At 41.6% G+C, this 27,433-nt stretch overlaps 1 protein-coding gene across 2 annotated transcripts; it reads left to right on the top strand.

Moving 5' to 3' along the window:
• Positions 1-3,576: 3,576 nt before the first annotated feature.
• CHRNA9 (cholinergic receptor nicotinic alpha 9 subunit) lies at positions 3,577-26,262 on the top strand (the record flags this gene model as incomplete). 2 transcript variants are annotated; one of them, XM_081049657.1, is made up of 5 exons in its annotated part: positions 3,577-3,650; positions 13,996-14,141; positions 15,056-15,210; positions 21,302-21,834; positions 25,721-26,262. In XM_081049657.1, 5 exons carry the CDS (start codon positions 3,623-3,625, stop codon positions 26,260-26,262), a joined length of 1,404 nt encoding a protein of 467 aa, XP_080905783.1. The 2 variants fall into 2 exon arrangements, with proteins under 2 accessions (XP_080905783.1, XP_080905782.1); XM_081049656.1 differs by lacking the exon at positions 3,577-3,650 and adding an exon at positions 13,674-13,737.
• Positions 26,263-27,433: the final 1,171 nt, after the last annotated feature.

Here is a 27,433-nt window from a genome sequence, read left to right as displayed (position 1 = left end):
AGAATAGAATAGAATAGAATAGAATAGAATAGAATAGAATAGAATAGAATAGAATAGAAAAAATAATAGAAATATTTCTCATGGCATTCGCTTTGTCATCAGAGCATAGGTTTTTATAAAGGGCAGGTGGCATCATTTATATTAAGGCCTAAATTATAGCTGTATGTTTTCACCGTGCTCTCCCATGATTGGTCCTTCAAGGAAGCAGTGTTTAAAGATTTATCCCCAATTCTCTTTTCGGGAAAAGTACTGGGAGTTTTTTGTAATTGTGTGACTTGTGTTTGCAGACTACAGCAGACGACTTGAGCAGCACTATCATTCAGCATTAGAGAATCATGTTTATTGGATTCAGCATAATAACAATGATCAAGGGCTCATGAGTGAGATAGACCTTGGTTCCATCCCAGCTCTGCTACTTGGCACAGTACTTAGAACTCTCAAGCCCCATCCTCATCCATACATGCGATAATACGAGTAACTTTGTAGGACTCTGAGGGTTACAGTGGTTGGGAGTTCTCAGTTCAGGTTAAGAGAACCACTGAGTACACTAAAGACACACATAGATATGTGAACAGTGGGGCAAGCACTTTCCAGGCAAAAGGACCTGCCGACGTTTGGCTTTGGTGGGGAACTTAGAGTGTGTGATACACTAAAAGGTCAATGGGATGGTCATTATTTTATTAAGCAATTACCGTTCTTTTAAATAATCATAAATAGTCAGCATATCTGTCTTTATACGGTACGATATAACTAATAAAGCAAAACTTACGCTTTTGAGAAAATAATTTTCTCCAGACAGTTAAGCATCGATTGCAAGCCTACATTAAGTTTTTCTATTCATTTAATTAAAGTCACAACATGAGCATATTGGATTTTCTTAAATGCATACACACATCGAACACCTTAAAAAGCTGACAAAACACACATTAATTACCACAATGATTACAGAAACTACTATGAAATACTTATTTTAATATGATCACTACCCTGGATTTAAGGTTGTTTGTTCTTCATCACCATTGTTATCCATATTTTAATTCTTATTTTTACTTTGTAGATTCCTGGGATTCCTATTTCTACATCAATTCACGGTTGCAATAATCATACAGACCCCCCACACACACACACAATTCAGATTAGCGAAAGTTGCACAGTCTGAGTTATCAAATCATTGATTCTTGGTGGGGATACTGGACCTAGTAATTCAAACCTGCACAGTTATTCTTTAGATTGAGCCATTTTAAAAACAATCAAGTCTCATTTCTGATGTCACAGGAATTTTATGTCCCTTTTAAGTTCAAATAGATTTTGAGTTTTGAAAATCCGAAGCATATCTTCTTTAAATTTCTCATAATGGATATTCTCCATTCCACAATTCAGCCATTATTATAATTGATCTTGTCTGTTGGTGTCACTGGCAACTTAGGTATGCTTTATCAGTACCTTGTTATAATTGTAGAGTACTCTAGAGCCTTGTTACTCAAAGTGTGGTCCATGGTCCAGCAGTATAAGCATCATGTGAAATGAAGAATCTCAGTCTCACTTCAAACAAGTTGACTCAGTGCCTGCATTTTAGCATTCTCCCTACTCCCACTCCCACCTTGTGATTTGATTACACTTTAAAGCAGAGACACACTAATATAAAGAATTTATCTATTATACCTGGAGCTGAGGAATCAAACTGGCACTGGCACTTCTCTTCAGGACATGCAATTAACTTATCATCTTGGAACCCATCTTGGAAGCCATTTATCGCTGTGGCTTCCTCTTTTCTCATAGTTTGAGACTTTATTTTAACGGCTACAATTTTCTGCTACATTGACCAAGAGGAGATAGCCTGGGACTGAATCTGAGGAGGAATTGCCCAGAAAGATAGGAGAAAGCCAGGTGAGCTTAACAGTCCTGGAAGCGCAGAGCAAAGACTTTTCAAGGACATCGTAATATTTGTCAGGCTCTCTTATCAGACCGATGGAGCACATAGTGAATACTCTATAAATGTTAACCATTGTTCCTGTTGTGATTACTATTGGTAGTAATTTAAGAATGAAAACCGGGTGTTGTCTTGGACAAGCTGGGGAAACTCAAGAAGCATCATCACAGAGGTTGCCCACAAAAGTCATTTTCGTGGACCCTTGGAGCAGGTACCTATGGTCCTTCTAGGGTGTCCAATGGAAAAGGGCTGACTTGCAGAATAAACTCAGAAAAAAATAAGGTCAGAGGAAATAGTGTGTTCACTGTTCACATTTCTTTCTGAGGGCAGGATGAGATGGTGTGAAGGGAGAGGATGATAACACGCATAAGTAAACTTAAAGAACTGTACACCTTTTCCACCACTTTGTTTTCTGGATCTTGACCATAGTACTTCACGCATTTATTTTTTTTAACATAAGCAGATGGTTTGAACACTGTTTTCAAAATTTCCGGCCCTAAAGGAGTGAGAGACCTAGTGCTGCAAATAAGGTAAAACAAGTGCCTCCGAAACCCTCCTGGGATATCCTATCTGGGTATGGCAGGGTGGTCTTCTGTTCTCTAATCTGGCTAAGAGATAAAGAAAGAATAATGCAGGAACATTCTAGAAAGTACATTGGTTAGGACAAACTGACTCTAATAACCTATTTCGTAGCTTAAACCTGTTAACAGAGTTATTATCAGAAGCATTTAACTAGTAGCCAGAAATCCTGGATAAATGGATGGCTCTCTGAAGATTTGGTATTTACGCCTGTTACATTTCAAACTGGTTTTTGGTACCATCTCTTTAGGGCTGGTTAAAAGCCGCAGATTTCACGTATGACGTTATCCTCAGTAGCCTGTGCAGGGACCTGCAGGGAGTTTACAGAGACACCTTGTGGCTGAAAAGGTGAAGTACCCTGGCTTTGTTAGAAAAGATCTACGTTGTGTCTAAAATTTGGTTTGTTTTCGTGGTTGAGAATTTCATTCTTTCTTCCAATTCTTTTTGTAGGATTGAAGTTACATATTTTATCAAATAGAATTTGATTCTTTTAGATTATTTTTTTATAGTCTCCAGCTTTTCTTTCCTAAAGAAACCAACCAGGCAAGGAGCGTCATCAGCTGGATTAAATCTAACCAGGGCTAAGACAAGGGCGACACCAGCTCTTATGTAACGAGGTCCCAAAATTCTCAATGAATGTAGATAACATTTTAATGCAGTATTTTAAAAATTCAAAATTAGTGTGAAAAGGGCCTGACAAACAAAAATATCAAAATCATAAATACAGGATCAGCATTACTGATTTTCCTGTGCGTCTCAGACTTCAACATGGCTCGGAAAAGCACCGATGGCATACTCCTTGACCTGGCTCATTTGTGGCCAGGGACCTTGACATTCTTGTGGCTTTCCCGGTCTCTTCTCATTTAGATCTAGTGTAAAGAGCTTAGGTCAGTGGCAATGACAGGTGAGAAGAAATAGAGAATAGAAAATTTAAAAGTGGTTTTGGGGGAAAAAATTGGGAATAAAGTCTTCTGGTTCTCCTGTTTTACTTATCAGGACACTCTTTCTTCTGCCTTTCTCCCAAACGTACTTCTCATTCCCACGGAACTTCTCTTTGCTAGGTGGGCCTGAGCAGATGAGACTCGGACGCTCGGACGCTGAGAGCAGGTGGCGATGGGAGATGGACAAGGGTCTTGCTCTGGTGAGAAAGCCCCTTCTCATTTCTTTCCTATCTTAACACACCCCTTTTTTTTTCCTGCTTACCAGGACCAGGGCAAGGGCGGGAAGGGATAAGTGAGGATCTGGGGCCACAGAGACATACCACTTCTCCGGGGGGCACATCCGTGGAGGATGTGGGTAGTTAGTATAGCTCAAAGGTGCCCGTGGAGGCTATGAGTTTGGTGTGCGTGGTGTTGTCTCTGCATCTCCCCATCCCTCTTCATGCAGATCAGCAACCTAAAGGGAGTGTGCTACTGTTAAGAGGAGAAGAGAGTTCCCCTCCTGCCACCTCCCTAAGTCTGCAGGGCTTGTCTTTCACCTAACTCTTGCATTGTCATCAGGCAGATGGTGACTACAAATAGCAAGAAAATATTGTGCAATTGTAACCACACAAGCTGCTAAAAAAAGAGGAACTAAAAAGCCAGTGGGGTGAGAACATCCTGGAGTGAGAAAGGATCAGAAACTCAAGAACAAAGGAAAATTTCAGAAAAGCTGTAAGAAGCAAGTGGCCTAACAAGGATGCCCAAAGGGTCTTGTAGTTGGGGGCACCTCAGCTCACGATGAAGAAAGAACCCAGAAATAACAAGCAGCCATGGGGTACTCCCCCTACTCAACTGTGTATAATTTTATGGCTTTCAAATATATTCCCTTAGGGGATTTCGGGGAGAATAGCATGCGCCCTCTGACAAAGCACAGATACCAGAGCCTGCCACAGTCCCCAGATCATTCACCTGTAGACATCGGATATCCTGTATCGTGTGTCAGCTGTTCTCCTGACCCAGAAAACTGCATATCCCTTATCACCTGCTTGTGTCTCTTCATGAACTTGGCTCTTCTGTTGGCAACCAATGGGTCTCTTTTTACCAGTGGAGGTTTTGCGGACTCCGGGAGCCTGTGTGGTTCAGCAGGGGAATCATATTAACGTTTATTGAGAGCCTGCTGTATGCCAAGTATGTGCCTGGCACTTTATCTGTTTCTCTTGAATCCTCACAATAGCCTTTTAAGTAAATGTTGTAATTATCATTTTTTACAAATGAGAAAATTGAGACTTGAAGAAATTATGTGATTGCTTAAGCTCACGTAATGAGTGAATGTGGTTCCAGGACTTGAATCTGGACCACGGGACTCCTCCTGTGTGTTTATGTTACTTTTGTTGCATTATGTTAGCAGAGACATGGGGGAGACACCCCTATACCCTCTTCCTGCATCAATAGCAGACACTGTTAATTAATCTTGGTGGTCTTTCCTCTTGAGCTTGGACTATAAATAAGGCACAGGTTACAAATAGAGAAGTAGAAATTATGATCCACGTTCTCAAGGAATTTTCCTTTGTCATAGGTTTAAATAGTTGAATACAGCAGTAGACTAGCAATGTAAGGCTATAAAAAACATCCCACCGATGAGTGCTAAAAAGATTCTGGTAAGCTTACGAATCATAGGAAATACATTCACCTTCCTTTGTCTGAAAGCTGGAGTTTTTCTTACTGTTTAATTCCTTAGATTTCTTTTTCCCATTCTAGATGTCACTCATTTATTCAACCAATAAATATCTTCTCTGTACAGCACAGAAGAAGGCCAACTCCCTATTCTCATGGAACTTAATTTCTAGTAGGGAGATTAGACAATAAGCGAACAAGTGCCTCCCCCCCACCCACACACAAATGTCAACCGATCATAAGTGTGATGAGAAAGTGAAGAAGAGGAGATGGACAGAGTGGGTGGAGTGTTGCTTTACGTAGGCTTGTCAAAAAATGGCCTTCTGAAAAAGTGACATTTAAGCTGAACCAAGAAGGAAGGGAGCCAACAGAATATGGCCAAGGACACCCCAAGAGGAGGGCACAGGAAGAGCAAAGGCCCTGACGAGGAGTGGCGTAGTGTGTTTGTGCAATGGCAAAGAGGCCAGTGTGGCTGTAGTGCAGTACACAAGGGGGAGAATCTTAGAGATGGAAAGTACAGGCCTTGTTGTTGCGAGTAAGGATTTGGGCTGTTACTCTGAGCAAAATGAAAATCCACTGGAGAAGGCTGAACAGAGTAGTGGCATGGTCAGACTTGTGCTTTAAAAGGACCACCTGGCCCCTGTCTGAAGAATGGAATGTGGGGCAAAGTTTGCTGTGATGAGGCAAGCCCAGTGGTGCTGAGGGGAGTTGGCGATGGCTTGAAGCAGGATAACAGTGGTGAAGGGGTTGAGAGGTGGCTGGATTTGTTGTGAAGGTGGAGCTGCCAGGATTTGTTGACAGATTGGATGTGGGGTAGTATAAGCTGAATTATGTCCCCCAATATCCAAATGTTGAAGTTGTAACCCCTGATACCTCAGAATGTGACTGTATTTGGAGATAAGGTCTTTAATGAGGTAATTAAAGTCCTGCGAGGTCTTTGGGGTGGATCTCAATCCAGTATGACTGGTGTCCTTATAAGAAGAGTAAATTAGGACACAAATACACACAAAGGAAAGGCTGTGTGAAGACACAGGGAGAAGACAGCCATCAACAAGCTAAGGAGAGAGGCCTCAGAAAAAAACCAGCCCTGCAGACACTTCGATCTGGGACCTCCAGCCTCTAGAACTGTGAGAAAATGAATTTCTGTTGTTTAGGCCCCCCAGTCTGTGGTATTTTGTTATGACAGCACTAGTGAACCAATGCTGAGGTGTATAAGACTGAGAAGAGTCAGAGACGATGCCCGTTTTATGACATGTTTAGAAAAGTTGGGAGTTGAATGTTTTCTTCACTCTGCTCAGACGCACCAAGAGATTGTCCTGTTGGGTTTTGCCATAAGGAGTTTTCTAGTCTACCGCACACATTGCCAGAAGCACATGGGGAAAGAATGTGACACAGACATATGTGGTTACAAAACGAGGAATTCGGCCCCACACCAGCATGAACACTTTTTGGTGCCAGCACCACACTGAGACGTGTGGCCTACTGTTCCTGTTTTCCTGGAGGTCCTCCTTCCTTCCCTCTGGAATCCCTTTTATTCTGATCTCCCCTGCATTTCCCCACACCAAATGGATTTGGGTACAGTTGAGGAATAGGGTTGCTATCCTAGGAATAAAACAGGGTTCTGTGACTCAGTGAATTTACCAGAGCCCTGTCTCATTCATGGGAACTTGAGGGGGATTCGCATGTCCTCCTACTTCTGAAACATCTCCCTGCTGGTCATTCCTCTCAGCCCCTACCTTGGCGGTAGCCACCCACAGTTGCTTTCATCACTGGGCATGTAACCCATATTCGGGGAGTCTGCTTCCTTGTCCCTGACACTCAAATGGTCACTGTGTGGAGGTGAGGAGACCTGCCCAGACTCCAGACAGGGCTGCTGTGTGCTCTCCAGTTGCCATGTTTCTGGCTCCTCATGGAAAGGCTCCTTCTATACATGAGAGCTCCCTTTCTCTAGGACTCTGATATGGCACTGGGACACTGTGGAGACAGAGCCAGAAAAGCAGTTTCCAGGTTCTCAGCCTCACGTGGAAAGGTGCTGGCTCGGGTAGTAGATGGCCATCAGCTCTGACTGATTGGCCATCAGCTGTAACCAGTTAGCCAATTAGCCACTGATATAACTGCTGTGGCTATGTTGGTTGGTCGGTTGGTCGGTTGGTTGGTTGGTTTGCGGACAGAGAAGTGAACGGCGGATTGCAGATCATGTGAATCCTACTTTGTGTGTCTCTCCTGGCTGCCAGCGAGACTATAGTGGTATGACTCCCCTATCTATGGCTCCGCAGGAGCTGAGACCCCACGTGACACCCTGCATGACATACAATTTGTTAAATGCTGTAATGAATAAATACATCTTCAGTGTGCACTGCCTTGTTAAACAACAACTTCATCTTGCCCAAGAGATTGGAAAAATATAATTATGATGACACTGAGGAGAAATGTCTACCTGGGAACATTTTAAAAATGTGCAGATGCAAGTATTCCCAACAATCCTTCATAAAAGGGCTCTAATTTGTTGGAGAGGTGTTGACAGATGACTTAGTGGACGGAAACTGTTCAACAAAACAGGAAATTATCATAGAGAGTTAGTTGAATTTTAGGTTTTGTGGGGACAGAGTCCCAGAGAGCAGTTTCCAGGCTCTCGGCCTCACGTGGAGGAAAGATGCTGGCTTGGGTAGTAGATGGTCATCAGCTGTGACTAGTGGGCCATCAGCTGTTACCAGTTAGCCATTAGCCTCTGATATAACTGCTGTGGCTGCGTTGGTTGGTTAGTTGGTTGGCAGGCAGAGAAGTGAATGGCAGATTGTGGATCGTGTGGCTCCTGCTTCCTGTGTCTCCAACCCAGCCACCAGGGAGACTATAGTGATATGACTCCCCTATCTATGGCTCCGTGGGTGTTCCTTTTTGGCCTCATCATATCCTGCGTCCTTGTGTGGGGAGTGGGACCAGAGACCCCGTATGACAGACACACAGTTTGAATTTAACCGGCTGAGCTACACTCAGGGTCAGTCCCTTCCTCACTGCGAGTCTGCCCACATTGAGCTTGTGATCATGACTCTTTTCCCTTCAGGCTGTGCTCCATCTTCATTTGGGACACTGGCCCCTACTGCAGTTTTCTTGAGCCTAGTGAAGTGGTATGGGGACAGAGCCCCAGAAAGCAGTTTCCAGGCTCTCGGCCTCATGTGGAGAGGTGCTGGCTCAGATAGTGGATGGCCGTCAGCTGTGGCTGGTTGGCCATCAGCTGTAGTCATTAAGCCATTGGCCACTGATATAACTGCCGCGGCTACGGAGGGGAGCCGAGGAGAGTGGAGGAGGAGACTGAAGGAGAGTAAGGAGAGTCGAGGAGAGTCGGTCGGTTGGCAGCAAAGCGGACAGCAGGTCGCACGTCGTGTAAACCCAGCCTCCAGTGAGACCATAGTGGTATGACTTCCCTATCTATGGCTCCGTGGGTGTTCCTTTTTGGCCTCACCATGTCCTGTGTTCTTATGTGGGGAGCGGGAGCAGAGACGCCGCAGGCAGCCCCGCCGGACACCCCGCACGACAAGTGGATTTAAGGATTCAATGACCTATATCAAGGGTCAGCAAACTATGGCTGGCCACCCATTTTTATAAAGAGAGTTTGATTGAACACACTCACTCACTTACACATTGCCCATGGCTGCTTTCCCAGAACCATGGCACAGAAGAATAGCTGCTGCAGAGACCATACGGCCTGTAAAGCTGAAAATATTTACTATTTGGCCCTTTATAAAATGAGCTTGCCAACCGTGTGCTAGACTTAAATTGATTGGCTCTCACAAAGGGGATAAGAGGATTTAAAAACTATGAGGGGAGAGGGACACCGCACTGAGGGGGTGGGGGAGGGGAGGGGTGGGTGGATGGTAGCTCTCTGGCTCCCCCTGGGCCACGCATCTCAGTCTGCCTCTCTGGTCGCCGTCCCTCTGTCGGAGCCCGGGCGTGAAGGCCCAGGACCAGGTTATTATAACTTGAAAATACTTTCAGCAAGGTCTGTTACTTCTTGTTTCTGGTCCAAAGTACCTTGATTCCTGCCTGCCTGTTTCAAAAACCCGGGGCCCAGGACCTTACACATCTTCATAATTCCAAAGCAGCCCTGGACCACCGTCAAAATTGGGAGAGAACATAGCCTTTTCTTCAATAACACAATTCGCTTTTAAAATAAAGCTATCTTGGACTAAAGCTACTTTGAGTTTAAGCAAGTTCTTATGTTTAGAAAACTCTGTTTTGTCTCCTCTTAGGAGGGTTTGAGCACAGAGCCTAATAGATTGTCCAGGGTGAACATCCAGCCTGCTGCTCTGGAATTGTCCCAGCATAGTTTCCAGTTCACTCTCAAAAGTATCCTGATTTGAACAATAAATTATATGCTCAATCTGAAAAAAAAGAGAAACTACTACAAAACTAAGTAAATAATTAAATCTACTGTGGATTGACAATAATATTAATATTGCAATTAAAAAGGACAACAAGAAAATGTCAGGACTGATATTTTCCCACCCATAGTACAAACTGCTTGTCAGATAAAATAATTATCCTCTAGTCAGGTCTTTCAAGAAGTTGGTGAAAAAGAGAAGGGAGAGGGAGAGAGAGAGAAACAGAGAGAGAATGACAGTGGTTGGGGTTGGAAGAGAGAGAAATGGATAGATGGATAGATAGATAGATGATAGATAGATAGATAGATAGATAGATAGATAGATAGATAGATAGATAGATGATAGATAGATAGATGGAATTGTGGCTACAGGTTACATGTTCAATATTTTAAAAAAATGCTTGGGTGCATTCCCCCCCTCTAAATATCAGTTATTTAGCACTTCTTTATGGCAAAGTGCTGTTTCTAGGGTTTCATATATATTAGGTTGGTGCCCAAGTAATAAAAGGTTGAAAATAATTGCAAAGACCACAGTTACTTTTGCACCAACCTAATATTTACTCATTTGGTTCTCAAAACAACCCTAAAAGGCATGCACTACTATAATTGTCCCCATTTTATAGATGAAGAAACCGAGGCAGAGAGAGGTTAAGTAATCGGCCCAAAGTTACACAGTTGGTAAGTGATAGGTGGTCGGTCTTGAATCCAAGCAGTTCGACTCCAGAATTTATGCTATTAAACTTGGCATTATATTGCTTTTCTTTATTATAAAAATAAAGACAGAAAGAACCCTGAAAATGTTCAGAGAGCTCTGCCTTAGTGGGTAGACTGTTGGGCATGACTTGGCCCTCGGGCTACCAGAACTTATCCCAGACTCTAGTGTGTGGTGAAAGAATTGGGAGATTATTCCTTTAAAGGAATTTGAGTTTTTAACTTCGAGGTACATGCCCAGGATGAACCCAGCAAATTTAGAAAGTAGCAGTGATATAGGTGCTCCCTCAGGCATGGAGGCCCATGGAGCATCTCTTGAGGTTTCACTGAATTGGGGAGCAGTGTTTAGCAGGTGTCACAGCTCTGAGCACCCAAGATAGCTCTCTTCTGCCTAGAGCTCATCCTCCTAAGAGAGGCTGTGGGTCTCTGGCTTGGCTCTCAGTGGAGAGTCAGCATCCTTTCCTGTCTACCCCCTCTCTGGGCTGCAGTTTTCCATCTGTAAAATGAGGGGCCTCAGCTAGATGGTCTCTAAGAGCTCTTCGTGGGTTAAAAATATTCTGATTGTAGATTTCATGAAATGGAGAAAATATTCATGCCACATTAATTTGTGGGGGTAAAACCCTTTATACAACATTATGTTTGACTTTTGCAATTTTTGTTAAGAAAAATACGTGTAGCAGAATAAAGGTATTTGTCTTCTTTACCTCTTTGTCCTCTTCCATTCCCTCTCTTCTATTGGGAGAGGGTCTTCTAGCAAAAAAATTCACTGGGACTCTTTGTCAGGCAGGGGCTCTATTTCAAGGGACTGGAGCACTGCCATCAGCCTTCTGGAATGGAGCCAGGGCTGCTCCAGGAGACCTGACCCCAGTGGGCAAAGGGTTCTCAGCAGCTTCAACCAAAAAGGGTCGAGCAGGGACCCTGAGGGGAGGAGAGAGGGACAGGAAAGGATGGTACACCATTCAAAGCAGATTGTGTGTGAACTACAATGCAACCCCAGAAGAGCAGGAAGACCATTTAGAAGCATCCTCACTTCTATGTACTCAGGATCTGTTTGGAGCAAGACAAAGTTGTGCTGATGGCCTGTATCCTTCCAGATCTCAAGGACATGAGCATTTAAGAAAGATGGCTGCTGTGGGAACCCTGTCTGTCTCTGCCTGGTTGGATTCCTCTGGGTGACCTTTCTTTTCCTGCTTTTCTATACTTTCTACAGTAGACATGTGTTGCTTATATAATACAAATTATGTTTAAAAAATATGAATATCTTATGGAATGTCTCTAATATCCTAATATCATATTTGGCAATAGATAAGTGCCTCAGCATTGGTTTATAGCGGAGGATTTGGCTCCCAGAAACTCTGAAATGGCTGGAATGTTTTACTGTGGTTTGGGACTCCTGCTTCTCAAAAGGTGCAGATGTTGAAAGGATTATTGTGCTCTCTAGAAATATTTTGAATTGCGGGTCCCTTTTCTCTGGCCAGAGTATACTCCCTCAGGGGATGATTTTGCAAAAACTGTGGTGAGATGCTGTCAGAATTTCTACCCATGAGCCTGGGAAAGGTAGCTGCTGGCATGAGAATCATGAACTTCCAAACTGAAATAGTTTTAGAGCTCTGTGAACCTTAATTAACATGCCAATAGATAGGACCAATCCTAAATTAGTGGGTGCTCAGGAAATGGGGTACACATGGAAGGTTCCAAATTTCTGTATGGCTGAAGTTTATTCAGATTATTTTCATGGTCTGAGCCCATATTTTAGAAAATCAGTCTAAAGCCTCTCCAGCTGCTTTCAGCCTTACTGAACTCTAAATAGTGAATTTAATGGATTTCTTCTCCTATTGGTGTCCTGCAAGCTATAGGACCACTATTTTACAGCTCCCTCTCTGTCTTTATGTCTATCTGTCGGTGTCTGTCTGTCTGTCTCTCTTTTTTGTATGGTGTTGAACTAAGGAAGAGCTAGAGACTGGGCATCTCTGGGCCTTAGTTTCCTCATGTGAAAGAAGATGTCAATTCAACTTCAAAAGAACCTTTAGCCTCTGAGATTTCAGAGTGGATGGTTTGTTGAAGGAGGCCTGAGTGTGGGCACTAGGAATTGTGTCATTTGATGGGTGAGTCAGACTAGGGCGTCAGGAAAATAATGTCTTCACAATCAACAGAAGGGCATAGGCAATTAAGAAACACATTTAGCTGACAGCTTGAGTGTCTGTTCCATTTGGAGGATATATTCCTGAAGATGGACAGGGTGACTCATCAGCCAGCTGTAACCTGACCAACTAGAGCTATCCAATTTCCTTTCTCTGATTCCAGGCGACCAAAAGATCTTCATTTGGTTTTCCAAGGCAATTTCCCCAGGCAAGAGGAGAGCAGGCTATCTATGACAACTGAAAATTGACATTCTTTTATGGGAACAAAATTAGATCACATATGAGAAATTGTATGAAGTAGCAAAGGGATCGCATCCTTGAAAACACCATCACTACTTATGAATCATTCTCCTGCTGATTTAGTTAGTAGACTTTGAACTTTTTTTTTTTTTTTTTTTTTTTTTTTTAGAGCCAGTAAACCCTGGTAAATATGGACTTGGTAAATATGGAAATTCTGGATCTGCACAGCCAATCAGAGGTGAAAATCACTAACATTTACAGAGAGCTTGACCATTTTCAAAGTGCTTTTGCATACAGTATCCCAGCAACTCTGGGAGAGAGGGCATATTATTTTCCCAGTCTATTTCAGGAGGCTCAGTATTATAGAACTAGGAAGGGTTTGGGCTGGCAGTCCAACTTAGGTCCAAATCACATGCTACTGCTTCCACAGGGGGTGAAATGCTCTTCTCCCCTCCAACACACCCCACACACAGATGCACACATACTACACAGGATCTGTATCTAGTGGGACAACTGAAGGCAGAGAAGAAACCCAAATGCCCATCTGTTCTGGAGATCATGGAACTTCTCTTTCCTTCCTCAAATGCTGCTCAAAGGGCATATAGGCTTTCCAGAGGGCTGCCCCATGGCTGGGTCTGCTCAGCTTCCTTTAGCCCCTGGATTCAGGCTGAATCTGCTTGCTACAGATGTAAAAAAGTACCCATTCTATTAAGGTAAAATCTTAGGGGTATTGAGCACCTACCTCTCTTGCCACCAAAATTTTGGACTGGATGTTCCTGCTGAGGGTGACTAGAGACCCTCAACTGGGATGGTTCCTGCCCCCCTCCCCCCCCCCCAGAGCAGCACTGCCTGACCTAACCCACCTGGGGCTCCCGGCATCTCAGCTGCTGGAGCTGCCAGTCTCGGATTACCAGAGGGGAGGGAGGGCGGGTCTGGATCTCAGGACCTGGGGCTCTCTGTGCGGTGCAAGCCTGCGCTCTCCATCAGCTACTGGAGTCTGCAGCAGAGTGGGTATCTTTTTACCTAGATCCTTCCCACTCACAAAAGAAAGAGGAAGATTGTGCTGCCTGGCTGGGAATTTATAGAGGTTCAGGAAAAAGATGAACTGGCCCCATTATTGCATCTCCTTTTACTGGATTTACTTTGCTGCCTCTAGACTGAGGGGTAAGAGGCTGGTGGGTGCCCTTTTCAGTGGGAGGCGGGGTGGAACAGGAAACACACCAATGATCTAACTGCAAAGAAGTGTTCCATACTTCTTACTGACTGGTGCTGATCACGGTAGGGCATGCCAGAAAAATAATTCTCATCGACCCAAAGATTGTCCTTAGCCAATGCTGGATCATCCCAACTCTAGTCCTCAGTCTGTTGTTATTTTCCTTGAAATACATGACACTGAATGTTGATATGTCTCTTTTTGAGCAGCTGTTGAAACAGCAGATGGAAAATATGCTCAGAAGTTGTTTAATGACCTTTTTGAAGATTATTCCAATGCTCTTCGTCCAGTAGAAGATACAGATAAAGTCCTGAATGTCACGCTGCAGATTACACTTTCTCAGATTAAGGATATGGTGAGTATCATACAGTGGTGACTCTTTGGCATGTTGCTTAGAAGGAAACTAATAATGCTTTCCAGAGGGATGCTTTAACTGCGAATTTGAGAGGGGATGAGAACAGATACCCCTGGGTGCAAGCTGGTGGAAGAAGGAGACACCAGGGAAAGGAAGCTTTCTACAACGTTAATTTCACTAAATGTTACCTAATCTTGGTCATTAACAGTAATAGTCTTAGATCATCTAAAGAAAGATGGTGTTACATAGTATATGATTCCATTTCTATGAAATGTCCAAAATAGGCAAAACCATAGAGACAGAAAGTAGAGTAGTGGTTGCTGAGGGCAGTGAGAAAGACAAAGGAATAATGAGGGACAGCTTCATGGTCATAGGGTTTATTTTTTGGGGTAATGAAAATGTCCTGGAATTAGATAGTGGTGAGGGTTGTACAACAATGTGAATGTACTGGAAACCACTGAATCGTGTACTTTACAGTGGTTAAAATGGTGAGTTTTATGTTATGTGAATTTTATATGAATTACAAAGAAAAGTGGTGTTTTAAGATGACATACATTATGTAGTGCTTACAGGTGTTTAATTACACAAAATTATGAAACTGGAAAAACTTTTTTTCTGTCCATTGGAAATATTTCCTCACTTTTTCATTGAAGTGGACCACCAGTTGATCAATTTTGGGGGCAATTTGGGCAGTTGGTCCATGCCAAGATCTGATGACTTAAATGTTTGTTCACTTTACATTCCAAACACTAAGGCAGTCAAGCAAGGGGATGGACTGAAAAAGCTCCTACTTATGTGCTGAAAATAGATTAGTGCTTTTGGAAATCCTGTTGTGAAGAACAAGTGTTCTAGAGATGGAAGGCATTCTGTTGAGGTGTCTGCTGGACAAAGTTGTATCTGGATTCATTGTGCAGGATGAAAGAAACCAAATTCTGACTGTCTATTTGTGGATCCGCCAAATCTGGAATGATGCATATCTCACGTGGAATCGAGACCAGTATGACGGTCTGGACTCCATCAGGATCCCCAGCGACCTGGTGTGGAGGCCAGATATTGTCCTATATAACAAGTAAGTGCAAGTCAGTAGTTTCTCAGGAAGGAACATATTGATTTAACAGAATTTTAACATAATGAAAAAGGAATATTTAAAGCATGCATACATTCAGTACCAATTCATGTTGTTAGGCCCTGAAATTGTGGTACTAAAATCTTAGATGATAAAATAATAGCACATAAAAGCTTAGAGATAACAGTCCCCTTTCAGAGAACAAACTGTTGTAGAGGCTGTATTAGTGTTCTAGGGCTGCTATAACAAGGTACCACAAATCGGGGGGGCTTAAACAACAGAAATGTGTTGGCTAACAGTTCTGGAGGCTAGAAGCGCAAAATCAAGTATTGGGCAAGGTTGGTTCCTTCTGAGGGCCGTGAGGAAGAATCTGTTCTACGCCTCTCCCCCGGCTTCTGGTGGTTGCTGGCAATCTTTGTTGCTCCTTGACTTGTAGAAGTGTCACCCAAGGCGCTGCCTTCATTTTCACATGGTGTCCTCTCTATGTATTGCCTATGTCCACATTTTCCCTTTTATAAGGTGCTGGATTAAGTGCCCACCCTACACTAGTGTGACTTCATCTTAACTAATGATATCTGTAATGACTATTCCGAGTAGATCACGTTCTGAGGTGCTGAGGGCTAGGATTTCAACACACGAATTTGGGGGAGACACAATTCAACCCATAGTAGTGGTGATCCCTTGTCCAAGATCATGTATCAATAACAATGATACTACTAAGATTAAATCAGAATGGGTCAGCTAGAAGCTGGCCTATGGATTTTGAACTTTGTGTGGAGTAGAGGATGAACTAGATTCTAAAATCACCAGTGGCGTTTTCCTGGTTCTAGAGCAAGGAGCCTTGAGTAAACGGGTAAGTAAGGTTTATGTTTCTCAAACTATAAAGTGCACGTAAATCACCTGAGGAGGTTGTTAAAATACAGATTGTGATTCAGTAGGTCTGGGGTAGAGTTTGACATTTTGCATTTCAGTAAGCTCCAGGTGTTAGTGCAGCTGGTTCATGGACCACACTTTGAGAAGGAACTAGATTGCTTGGCCACAATTCAGGCTCAGTTGCTTCATCTGTTTTCAAAAGGGGCTTCTCTCTCTCTTTTTATTCTGGAACTCAAGTTTCTGTGGGTTGGGAAAGGTTCCTCTGACTCAGAATGAGGTGAATGAGGGGCAGCTCACAGGGGCTCTTCTGAGAGCTCAGCCTTCTAGTGGGAATGAGTTTTCTTCAGGAAGCAACACTGGTATCCTGGAGCCTGGATTTTAGTCTTACTCTTTACCCAGAGAGCTCCTCCAAGGATTACGACCTCTTGAATCATAGAACTGATCCTGCTAACCAATCCCCACTCTGAGTGGCCAGAAGAATCTTCCATATCTTTTCTCTAGCAAGATAACATCCAAGTGGTAGTGCTTTATTACTCCAGCTCACCACCTCTCTCTCTCTCTCTCTCTCTCTCTCTCTCTCTCTCTCTCTCTCTCTCGCTCCCTCTGTCTGTCTCTCTCACATACACATACAACACATACACACACACACACACACACAAACACACACACAAACACACATGGCGAGAAGGAAACATGTCCATTACCTCATCTCACCCACAGGGTGCAGGAAAGTAATCGGAGAATACAGGTTACGTAGATCAGCAATAGCATTCTACCATGTTTCCCCGAAAATAAGACCTAACCGGAATATAAGCCCTAGCATGGTTTTTCAGGATGACATCCCCTGAATATAAGCCCTCATGAGTCTTTTGGAGCAAACTTTAATATAATATCCAGTCTTCTTTTGGGGGAAACACAGTATAAGTTCTAACAATTCTTTCTGGAAAACAAAAGAATGTTGGTTTTCCTCTCCTTCCCACTTTAATTTGCTGAAGCAATGACCAGCTCCTGCAGAAATGCTTCTTTGCAAGCTTGCATGGTAACCTAAGTTAAGCCTACCCCAGTCCCCACTTATCAGAGAAGCCAGTTATGTGCTCATGAGTTCACATAAACCTTCTATGGCTTTGATAAACTCTGTCCCCATTCTCTCTCCCTCCCCACCCCAGATCATTGGCCTTGAAATGTGTGAGTTCTGTCCTCCATCCTTTTACACACAAAGCCTTTAATACACTGATTCATCAACATTTTTCTGTTCCTCTGGTTTGACTCTTGAGTCTTCCTTCCCCTCTTGTCACAGATAGTTCTGTTTCAGATCCTCTCTTTTCTTTGCATTCTCCTTCTCAGAAATATCATAATTTTACTATTTAGACAAAACTCTAAATGTAATTATGGTCAGATGTCATTTGCCTTTTTTTAGCCAACTGACAAGAGAACTGAAGAGTGTTAAAGGATTGGGCAAAGGAGGGACCCCAGTCCTATCCATTTCCCAGACCCTGGTCCTTCTAGCTGAATCTCTGGACCCACAGAATCTTCTGATCCCAAATATAATATAACTGCTTCTCAGAAGATGGCACAGAACATCGTAAACCACAAAATGGGCTTTCTGAGTGGTAATGGAGGGAAAGAGGGGTGATCCAGGCGGTGATCCAGTCAGGTGTGATAAAGATAGTTTGGGCAGGAAAATGCTTAATATTTAGATTCACCATTGGTGCCTGAACCCAGGTGTTAGACTTGTTAGGGAGTGATCAGGATGCTGATGGGCCTGGAAGCTGCTTCAAATGAGGAGTTGTATTTGTTGATTCTTGGTTTGGAAGAGAGGAGTTCCTAGGAAGACTTGATGGCCATCCTAGGCAATCATAGAGAAAATAAGGTAGAAAAAAGAGACAAAATTGCTCCAGAGGGCAAAACCCAAGACAATGAGTAGAAGTTCAAGAGAAGATAAGCAATTTTAAAAAATAATAACTAATAACTTAAGCAATTAATTTTTCCAAGAGGTAGTGAACTCTTCATGAATATAATGGTTTAAGCAGATACTGGCTTTATTACCAAATCACTAAGGAATAAACAAATTGGGACTCAAAGTTTTGGTAAGGTTGTTTAGTATAAGGATATGGCCAATACAATGGTTAGTATAAGAGGTTGCAAAGATTCCTGACATTTGTAGAAAAGGTAAAGAGCGGATTACAGAAATTCCAAATGTGCATTTATTACAAGAGAGTTCTAATGGTTAGGTTTTAATAGGAAGTTTTAATACTTGGATTTTAGACCTAGAGAAGAATTGGGTGCCCTATTGTATTCAGAAAGGTTTATCTAGAATTTAGCTTTAAGTTTCATTTAAGTAACCCAGATGGTTGAGAGGACAGAGACGGGATCTTTTGATTTGCCTATTTGCAAGTTATGAATGACCTTTGAAAGAGCACACATTAGTAAGAAGTCAAATGGCAAGAATAAAACCAAGGTGTAAAAATAACAGCAACAGGTATTGATTACTCTTGAGAGCGGGGTGCAGAAAGAGATAAGAGCGGTGGGAAGGGAAGTTGGCAAGATAGACTTGGGAACAGAGTTGGGCAGGGACTAGAGGAGCCAGAGAGACCAAGAGAGGTGACATCCTGAAGGAGACTTGGGAGGAAAGAAATCACAATGCAGGAAGGAAAGTTATCCTTGGAAGGAAAGAGGGTAACTTTCAACATGGGAGAGACGAAAGGAGATACTTGAGAGATGGAGTCCTTGGAGATAGAAAAAGGAATGGATTGTGGGACTGAGTAAATAGACAGGCTATGCTGAGGTTCCAGGCACTCTCTGGGGACTGAAAGAACTCACTGACTCTCACGGTTCTCTCCACTCTCACTGTTCTCTGGTGTCAGCCCACTCCTCCACTTTCAGGGAATGGGATTTTTATAGCCTGCACTGGAAAAGGCTGGACTCAAGTGCGAAACAACTACAGTCAGCACAGTCTTTGATCAGATATAGAAAGGGAGGAGGGACTGCCTGAAAGTAAAACAATTTAAATATTCTCTTAGGGTCATATTATTGAATACTGCTCTCTTGACCTCCATTTTGAAAGTTTGTTCTTTTAATGTTTTCATATTCTAGTTGAGAACATGGGACGGAGTTAGAAACAGAAAGAAGGGGAAGAGGAGAAAGTAACATATTTCGGACATTTATTGTGTGTCAGGCAGAGGTGGGCTTTACATAGTGTGGTAGATGGAATAATGGCCCCCAAAGTGTCCATACCCTAATCCCTGAAACCTATGACTATGTTACTTTACCTGGTGAAAGGGACTTTGCAGATGTGATTAAATTAAGGATTTGAGATGAAATTATCCTGGTGGGCCCCATAAAAACACAAGAGTTTTTATAAAAGGGGCAGCAGGGTCAAAGTAGGAGATGCCACAAAGGAATCAGAGGTCAGAGTGAAGGAAAGAAGGAAGCCTGTTCCAAGGAAGGCAGGTAGCCTCTAAAGTCTGGAAAAGGCAAGGGGACAGATTCGCCTTGTTAGAGCCTCTGGAAGGAACACAACTTTGCCTACATCATTTTTGACCTCTAGAACTATAAAAATGTTAAATTTGTAGTTTTAAGACACTAGGTTTGTGAAAATTTGTTAAAATAGCAGTAAGAAATTAATATACATAGTTATTTACTTAATATAAAAATTAAAAAGAAACCTTGAAGTTCTACTCTTACAGGTAAGTGATAAAGATATACGTTGCTTGAGGTTACAAAACCTGAACCAGGTTTTGAACCAAAGTCTCTGATATTTCTATATCATGCCACTTTCTAAAGGAGAATGAGCCTTATTTATTCAACCAACCCGCTTACTTACCTACCTACCCTTCTTTGTTAAATCTCTCTTCTGTGCAGGGCATTCTGTAGTGTGTTGGGGGCTAAAAACTCAGTCTCTGACCTCAAGGAATAGTCTAATAAGAAATGTACATAAAATCATATAATACTGCGTAAAAATGCAAATCTCTTATTATATAGAAATAGAGTGCCATGGCTCTTCAAAGACAGAGAGTTCATCTGACTGGAAAGGCAGGGAAGGCTGCTCAGAGGATGTGGATCTTGAAGGATGTATTAGATTTGTACATGCAGAATATTTTAGATAGAAGAAAGTTTGAGTAAAAGAGAGAAACTCACAAGATGTGTGAGGGTTTCCGCCTTGATTGGTGGAGTGTGAGTGAAGGAGACCAATGGAAGACATCAGGGTCGAAAGTTGAATGGAAGTAGATTATGGAACACCTAGAACACTAAACTAAGGAACTTTGGAAGTATTTGGTGGACAATAGGAAAGAAACCATTGCAAATTTTGGGCTGTAAAATGATGTGATCAGAGAAACCAGAGAGATAAAGCAATGAGACATGGGTCATGAAGTGAATAAATAGCCATGTTTTTAAACGCCTTCTGAGTAGCTGGGGTGATGTTTTCAGACAGTGGGCTCCCTTACCCTCTGTATTCTGGTTGGGTTTGGCCAATGGGAAGCACCAGTGGGCAGTTGGAGGGAGAAAAGAAAGCGAGGTTAGGGTATGCATTCCCTAGCTCCCTTCCTATAGAGTCTATCTTTGGCTGTGCCCCTTGACAGAAAGTCATAACTCCTATCCTCACTTGGTCAACAATCCATCCGCCTTGCAATGGCAGTGGTGACAGAGTTATTCCCTAAAGGAAAATAGAAGTTCTGCACCCAAAAATGCTTGGCATAAACGTTGACAGAGCAAAAAGAAAATTTATCCAGAGTAAATGATTATCTCGTAGATTATGGTGAATGAATTTTTTTCTGTTTTCCAAATGTTCTACAATAAACATGTACAACTCTTCCAACAGAAACAAAAAGCAGTGTTAATGTTTTTGTGCCCAAAGTTAATAAAATCAGGTAAGCAGAGCCTCCCTGTCAGATTTTGGTTTTGACAGGTTTATCTTTTGGCCAAATGTATAAATCATTATTCCTGTATGGAGAGAGTGGCATTGGGAACGGAGAGGAAAGGACATAGAGCAGAGATGCTTTAAAGGAAGAATCCAAGAGAACTTGGCCCTGACTAGTGACAGGAGATGGAAGAGAAGGGAAAATTAGGATTGATACCAGATTTTCAAGCCAAGGTGATAGGGAGAATGGCGATCCATTGCCAAAGACACTAGAGTGATGGGCACAGGTTGGTGAGCTGTCTGGAGTGATAAGCTGGTGAGGTCTTCTAGCAAGCTGCTTCATTTTCCTCCTCTAACCTCCAGGGCTGATGATGAATCTTCTGGGCCTGTGAACACAAATGTGGTCCTGCGTTATGATGGGTTGATCACCTGGGATGCGCCAGCTATCACCAAAAGCTCCTGTGTGGTTGATGTCACCTACTTCCCCTTTGATAACCAGCAGTGTAACCTGACCTTTGGTTCCTGGACCTACAATGGCAATCAGGTGGACATATTCAATGCCCTGGACAGTGGTGACCTCTCTGACTTCATTGAAGATGTGGAGTGGGAGGTCCATGGAATGCCTGCTGTGAAGAACGTGATCTCTTATGGCTGCTGCTCTGAGCCTTACCCAGATGTGACATTCACTTTGCTTCTGAAGAGGAGGTCCTCATTCTATATCGTCAACCTCCTTATCCCATGCGTCCTTATATCTTTTCTGGCTCCCTTGAGTTTTTATCTACCAGCAGCCTCTGGGGAAAAGGTCTCCCTGGGAGTGACCATCCTATTGGCCATGACTGTATTTCAGCTCATGGTGGCAGAGATCATGCCGGCCTCAGAAAATGTGCCTCTGATAGGTGAGTTAAAGGGTCTTATTCTTTAAGCCTCACTTTGTAGTGACTGAGGTTATGTCTATGCCTTTAAACTCGTAACAATTAGGTCAGCTTCACACTCAACACAGGCTGTCACATACTTCAGTTGGTAGCTTCTGTATCTTTGAATACAGATGTGGTTGTTGGAAATAAAACTGATCTTTTGGTCCCCAGGTTGATACAAAAGAAGAGTGAGAGGCACTATAGTTTAGAGCCAGTTGTTTTCAAAGTGTGGTTCCCAGACCCCACAACATTTTAGAAATGCAAAGTCTCAGGGCCCACCCTAGACCTACTGAATTAGACACTCTGGGTGTGAGGGCTGGCATCTGTGTTAACAAGTCTTCTGGGTGATTTTGGTGCACTTTCTGTTCAAATCTAAAAAACACTGACTTATAGGTGAAGGCCTTGGTTTTGAAGTTGAAGAAATCTGTATTTGAACTCTTGAATTCACCATTCATTGCTTGATCCACCTTAGCTAAGTTATGTAGTCTTTGACTCTCGGCTTCATCATCTGTAAAATGTGTAACTGATACCTCACGGGTCATTGCTTAACACAGAACCTGGCACATATGGTATGTACCAAGTAAACAGTGACTATTTTTATCTTATCACATCAAAAGGGGTCTCTTCTTGGGGAAAATAACAGACATGATAAAAATGGTAGATTTTTCAGTCTACCATCTATCTTTAATAGAATAATTCTCAACCTTTACTTGGTATAATAGGTGTGGGAGGGCTTGTTAAAATGCAAGTTCCTATGCACAAAAAGTTTGATTTAGCAATCTTGGGCAAGATTTGGGAATCTGAGGTGATTATAAAGTAGAACACATTTTCAGAAATCTGCAATAATGAAATTGTCACCCCAATAAACTTTAATTAAAGAAAAAAATGCAATAATGAAATGTCTCTTTAAGGGTAGGAGTGTAGATTGAGACTACCATTCCTACCTTCCATTTTGTTTACCTTCCTTGTTCTGAAATCCCTCCTAACACCTTCAATACCTACTTCCTGCCACCCTCTATCTCAGTGATGTGCTGTTGTAATAGATGCTTACCCAAATCAGAAGCTAGACCTAAAAAAAAAAAGAAGCTAGACTTAATTTGTAGTTTCTTAAAATAAGCAATGAGGAGAAATTTCACAACACCAAGACTTAAAGACCACTATCAAAGGGATATTGTAGTACCGTTTTACCCTCTACTGAATCCAGTATTCACTACTATTCAGATGTTATACATTGGTTTCTCTGTTTGGAAATTTCTTTCTTGTTATGTCTCTCCAAAGAAAACACACACACACACACACACACACACACACACCCCTTATAAAGAAATAGACACAGAAAGTTCTCTACATCCCTCCCCCCGCCCCACTACCACCACCACTAATAAAGAGGAAGAGATGTATCAGCATTTTTATTACTTTTCCGGTGGCAGAAATGACTGACAGTGAGGACATCGAATCATAAACCTATTTGAGGCAGGATCAGTTGGCAAATCCCTCTCTTTTCTTTAGTAGTGACATTCAATAGCAAGCTGAATCAATTTCTGAAGAGAGATGTCTTAGGTCATGTCTTAGGAATTTTGTCAGCATTACTTGTCCTGTTTCTGTGATAATATCAAACATATCTTTTTAAGGAAGGGTACACACAGATCTTGAGAATATTTATTAACGATCACAATTTGTTATTTGTAGCACCTATGAAATATACTTCCAGTATTAGAGAAATGTGTTGAAGTTTTCTTCATAATGTAGCATTTAATCTAGGCTTCTGGCCCATAGTCTTTACCGTATTAAAAAAGGTCCCATTTATTTTCAGTTTACTTAGAGCTTTTAACAAGTAATAAGCAGATGATGAACATTATCAAATACATTGATAATCATTATCAAATACATTGTCTTCATCTGTTAAGATAATCATGTAAGTTTTGTCTTTTACCCCATAAATATAGTCAATTAGGTTTTCTTCTTTTTTAAAAATTAATTAATTTTCCTTCTTCATTTTTTTTTTAAATTAAAGTTTATTGGGGTGACAACTGTTAGTAGTTACATAGGTTTCAGGTGTACAATTCTGTAATACATCATCTATATATTACATTGCGTGTGCACCACCCAGAGTCAGTTCTCCTTCCATCACCATATATTTGATCCCCTTTACCCTCATCTACCACCCCCCTCCATCCTTACCCTCTGGTAACCACTAAACTATTGTCTGTGTCTATCAGTTTTTGTTTCTATGTTTGTTTGTCTTGTTCCTTTGTTGCTTTCAGTTTTATATCCCACATGTCAGTGAAATCATATGGTTCTCGACTTTTTCTGTCTGACTTACTTCACTTAGCATATTAATCTCAAGATCCATCCATGTTGTTCCAAATGGCTATCATCAATAAAACAAAGAATAAGTGTTGGAGAAGCTGTGGAGAAAAAGGAACCCTCATACACTGTTGGTGGGAATGCAGACTGGTGCAGCCGTTATGGAAGGCAGTGTGGAGGTTCCTCAAAAAATTAAGATTAGAATTACCATATGACCCAACAATCCCTCTCCTGGGTATCTACCCAAGAATCTGAGAATATTTATTCGTAAAGATATATGTGCTCTGATGCTCATTGCAGCTTTATTTACAGTGGCCAAAACATAGAAACAACTGTCTGTCCTTCGATAGATGATTAGGTAAAGAAGATCTGGTATATACATACAATTGAATACTAATCTACCATAAAAAAAGATGAATTAGGTTTTCTGATGTTGAACTAAACTCTCCTTTATCATGGTAAGTTACAATTTTAAGACACCATTGGATTTAGTTGGCTAATAATTTTTTAGAATTTTCTCAAATATGTCTGTAACTGCAATGGCCTTTCTTGTTACTTTTGGAATCAAGGATAAAATGACTTTACAAAATTAGTGAGACAGTTTTCCCTCTTTTTCTATTTCTGGAACAACTTGCATAAAATATGATTTATTTGTCCTTTAAAAGTTTGGTAAAACACACCTATAAACACACCTATAAAATCTTTTGGCCCTAGAGCATTTTTGGAGGGTGCGCAGTAGAGGTATTTTATTAATTCCCATTTCTATTCAAGTGTTCTTTGTTTTCACAAAAATTTGTGTTCATAAATTTGACATATATTTCTAGAAATTTTATCTAGGTTTTTCAAGTGTATTGTCATTCAGCTATTTATATTATTGTATTGTTTTCTAAATTTTTGTTTTGTTTTTATTTTTAATGTCCTCTCTTTCCCCTACCACCCTACTTCTGTTCCACAAGTAGCCTTATTAAAGTTTATCAATTTTATTACTCTTTTCAAATAGCTTGCTTTTGGTTTTGTTCATCTTCTTAGTTTTTTGTTCTATATGTCATAAATTTGTGCCCTTATCTTCATTGTTTTCTTCTTTAGTTTTTCTTATTCATGGATGTTTGCTTCATGCAATCACACGTTAAAGACTAATAGTGTCACAGTGTCTCCTTTTTGAGCTTTCACGTTAATGAGGTCCAAAGACAATTGTGAGAGCTGGCCCAGATAGTTAATTTTTTGTTTTCAGAAAGTGGAAGTTTTTCACATCATGTTCTCAGCAAACCTAAACAAACCTTTTAACTCAGTGCAAGGGACAGTGCTCAGGACTTCACATGTATCAATTAAGCCTCACCCTATTCCTATGAGTTAGATAAAGAAGCTGAGGCTTTGCAGGATTTTATAACTTATTTCAGGACACAAGTCTAGGAAGTGGCAGAGTCGGGACTTGAACCCGGGAAGTTTGATTCGACAGTCTATACTAGTAACCATTAGTGTGTATAGCTTCTTTAGAATAAGTGTTTGTTTCTTGCGCCACACATGAGGCCACTTTTAAGCTAACTTGGTTGTTCTTTTCCAGGCAAATACTACATAGCCACGATGGCCTTGATCACAGCCTCCACTGCCTTGACCATTATGGTGATGAATATCCACTTCTGCGGAGCCGAGGCCCGGCCAGTGCCACACTGGGCCCGCGTGGTCATCCTGAAATACATGTCCAGGATCTTGTTTGTCTACGACGTGGGGGAGAGCTGCCTTAGCCCCCGCCACGACACGGAGCGGGACCACCTCACCAAGGTTTATGGCAAATTTCCAGAGACCAATCTGAAAACAGCCAGGAACAAAGACCTCCCCAGAAAGAAGGAAATGAACAAACTCTTAAAGAATGACTTGGGGTGCCAGGGTGGGAACTCACGGGATGCTGACAGCTACTGTGCACGGTACAAAGTGTTGACAAGGAATATCGAATACATTGCCAAATGCCTCAAAGACCACAAGGCCACCAATTCCAAGGGGAGCGAATGGAAGAAGGTTGCAAAAGTCATAGACCGCTTCTTCATGTGGATTTTTTTCATTATGGTGTTTGTGATGACTATTTTGATCATAGCAAGGGCAGATTAGTGGGCAGTTGTTATGTGGGGATAAATTAATAGAATTCCCTGTAATCTATTCTAATAGTCTTCCAAGTCAGGTATGTATGTCTAGATATAGATATAGAAAGCTATAGATAGATATAGATATATGTACAATATATATATATATAATTTATAATTTAGGTGTTTATATTGTCTTTTTATTTTTAACTTCAAAACAATATTATAGCTACCTGTCAGGTTTAATTAAGCAGGAGTTCCAAAATTTCATGGGTAGAAAGATGGAGGACATAGAGAAGGACGCTTTTATAGCCTACCTGAGCGGAACGTGGCTAGCTTCTAGATCACACATTATTCTCCATTTTAGCAGTGCAGATACCAAAGTACACTATATTACTGTTTAAAATGTAAAACCAATCAAATTTTCCCCTTAGTCCTTATGAAAACATGCTTTTAAAAAAGGAAAACAGTCATGTATTCCTTAATGTCATTCAAGTCTCGATGTTATCTTTCTCAGGCACGGTGCATTTCAAGCCGTATCACAAATGATGGAATAAAAAGTTCTGTCCTGATGAAGAAAGTCTAAGGATGAGCAGCTTAGTGGGGAAAAGAGCTTCCTTCATAATGATGATGTCATATGTGTTGGTGAAGTTTTATATAAACTCTAAAGATGAAGTCATTTCTGTATTTAGTCTTTGATTTAAATAAGATAATTAGCAAACGGGGCTCATTCATTCACTCATTCATTCATTCAATTATTCACTAAACATTTATGGAGTTTCTCCTACATGCAATAAAGCTCCACGATTCAGTTTTATGTTGGGTGTTATAGCAAATCTTAGGCATAGGCTGATCCCCTTTGATGGCCACAACATTCTAAGAGCTAGCAGGCGGGTCTTTCTAGTCCTCTTTCTCAGAGGAAGAAGCTGTTTCTATCCAACTAGGTGGCTAAATGGAGCTGGGATTCAAACTCTCAACACTATGGCTGAGTTAGGGCAAGGTCTGCTGAAGCCACGTTGCTTTTGGCCATGAGAGATTCTGATTCAAGATAGGAGAGACCGAGGGATTCTCATTCTTAATTCTCAATTTCTGCCCTAAATTACTTACTATGCTTCTCAACCTTTTTCCTACTTTTAATCAAACATGACTTCAAATTCTCCCCACTCCCATCTTGATTAAAATGATCCAAGTACTAAGAC

The sequence above is a fragment of the Rhinolophus hipposideros genome (assembly GCF_964194185.1).
Source record: "Rhinolophus hipposideros genome assembly, chromosome: 1".
NCBI classification, from domain to species: Eukaryota; Metazoa; Chordata; class Mammalia; order Chiroptera; family Rhinolophidae; genus Rhinolophus; species Rhinolophus hipposideros.
Note: the sequence above shows the minus strand (reverse complement) of the source record. Positions and strands in the feature narration are given on the sequence as shown.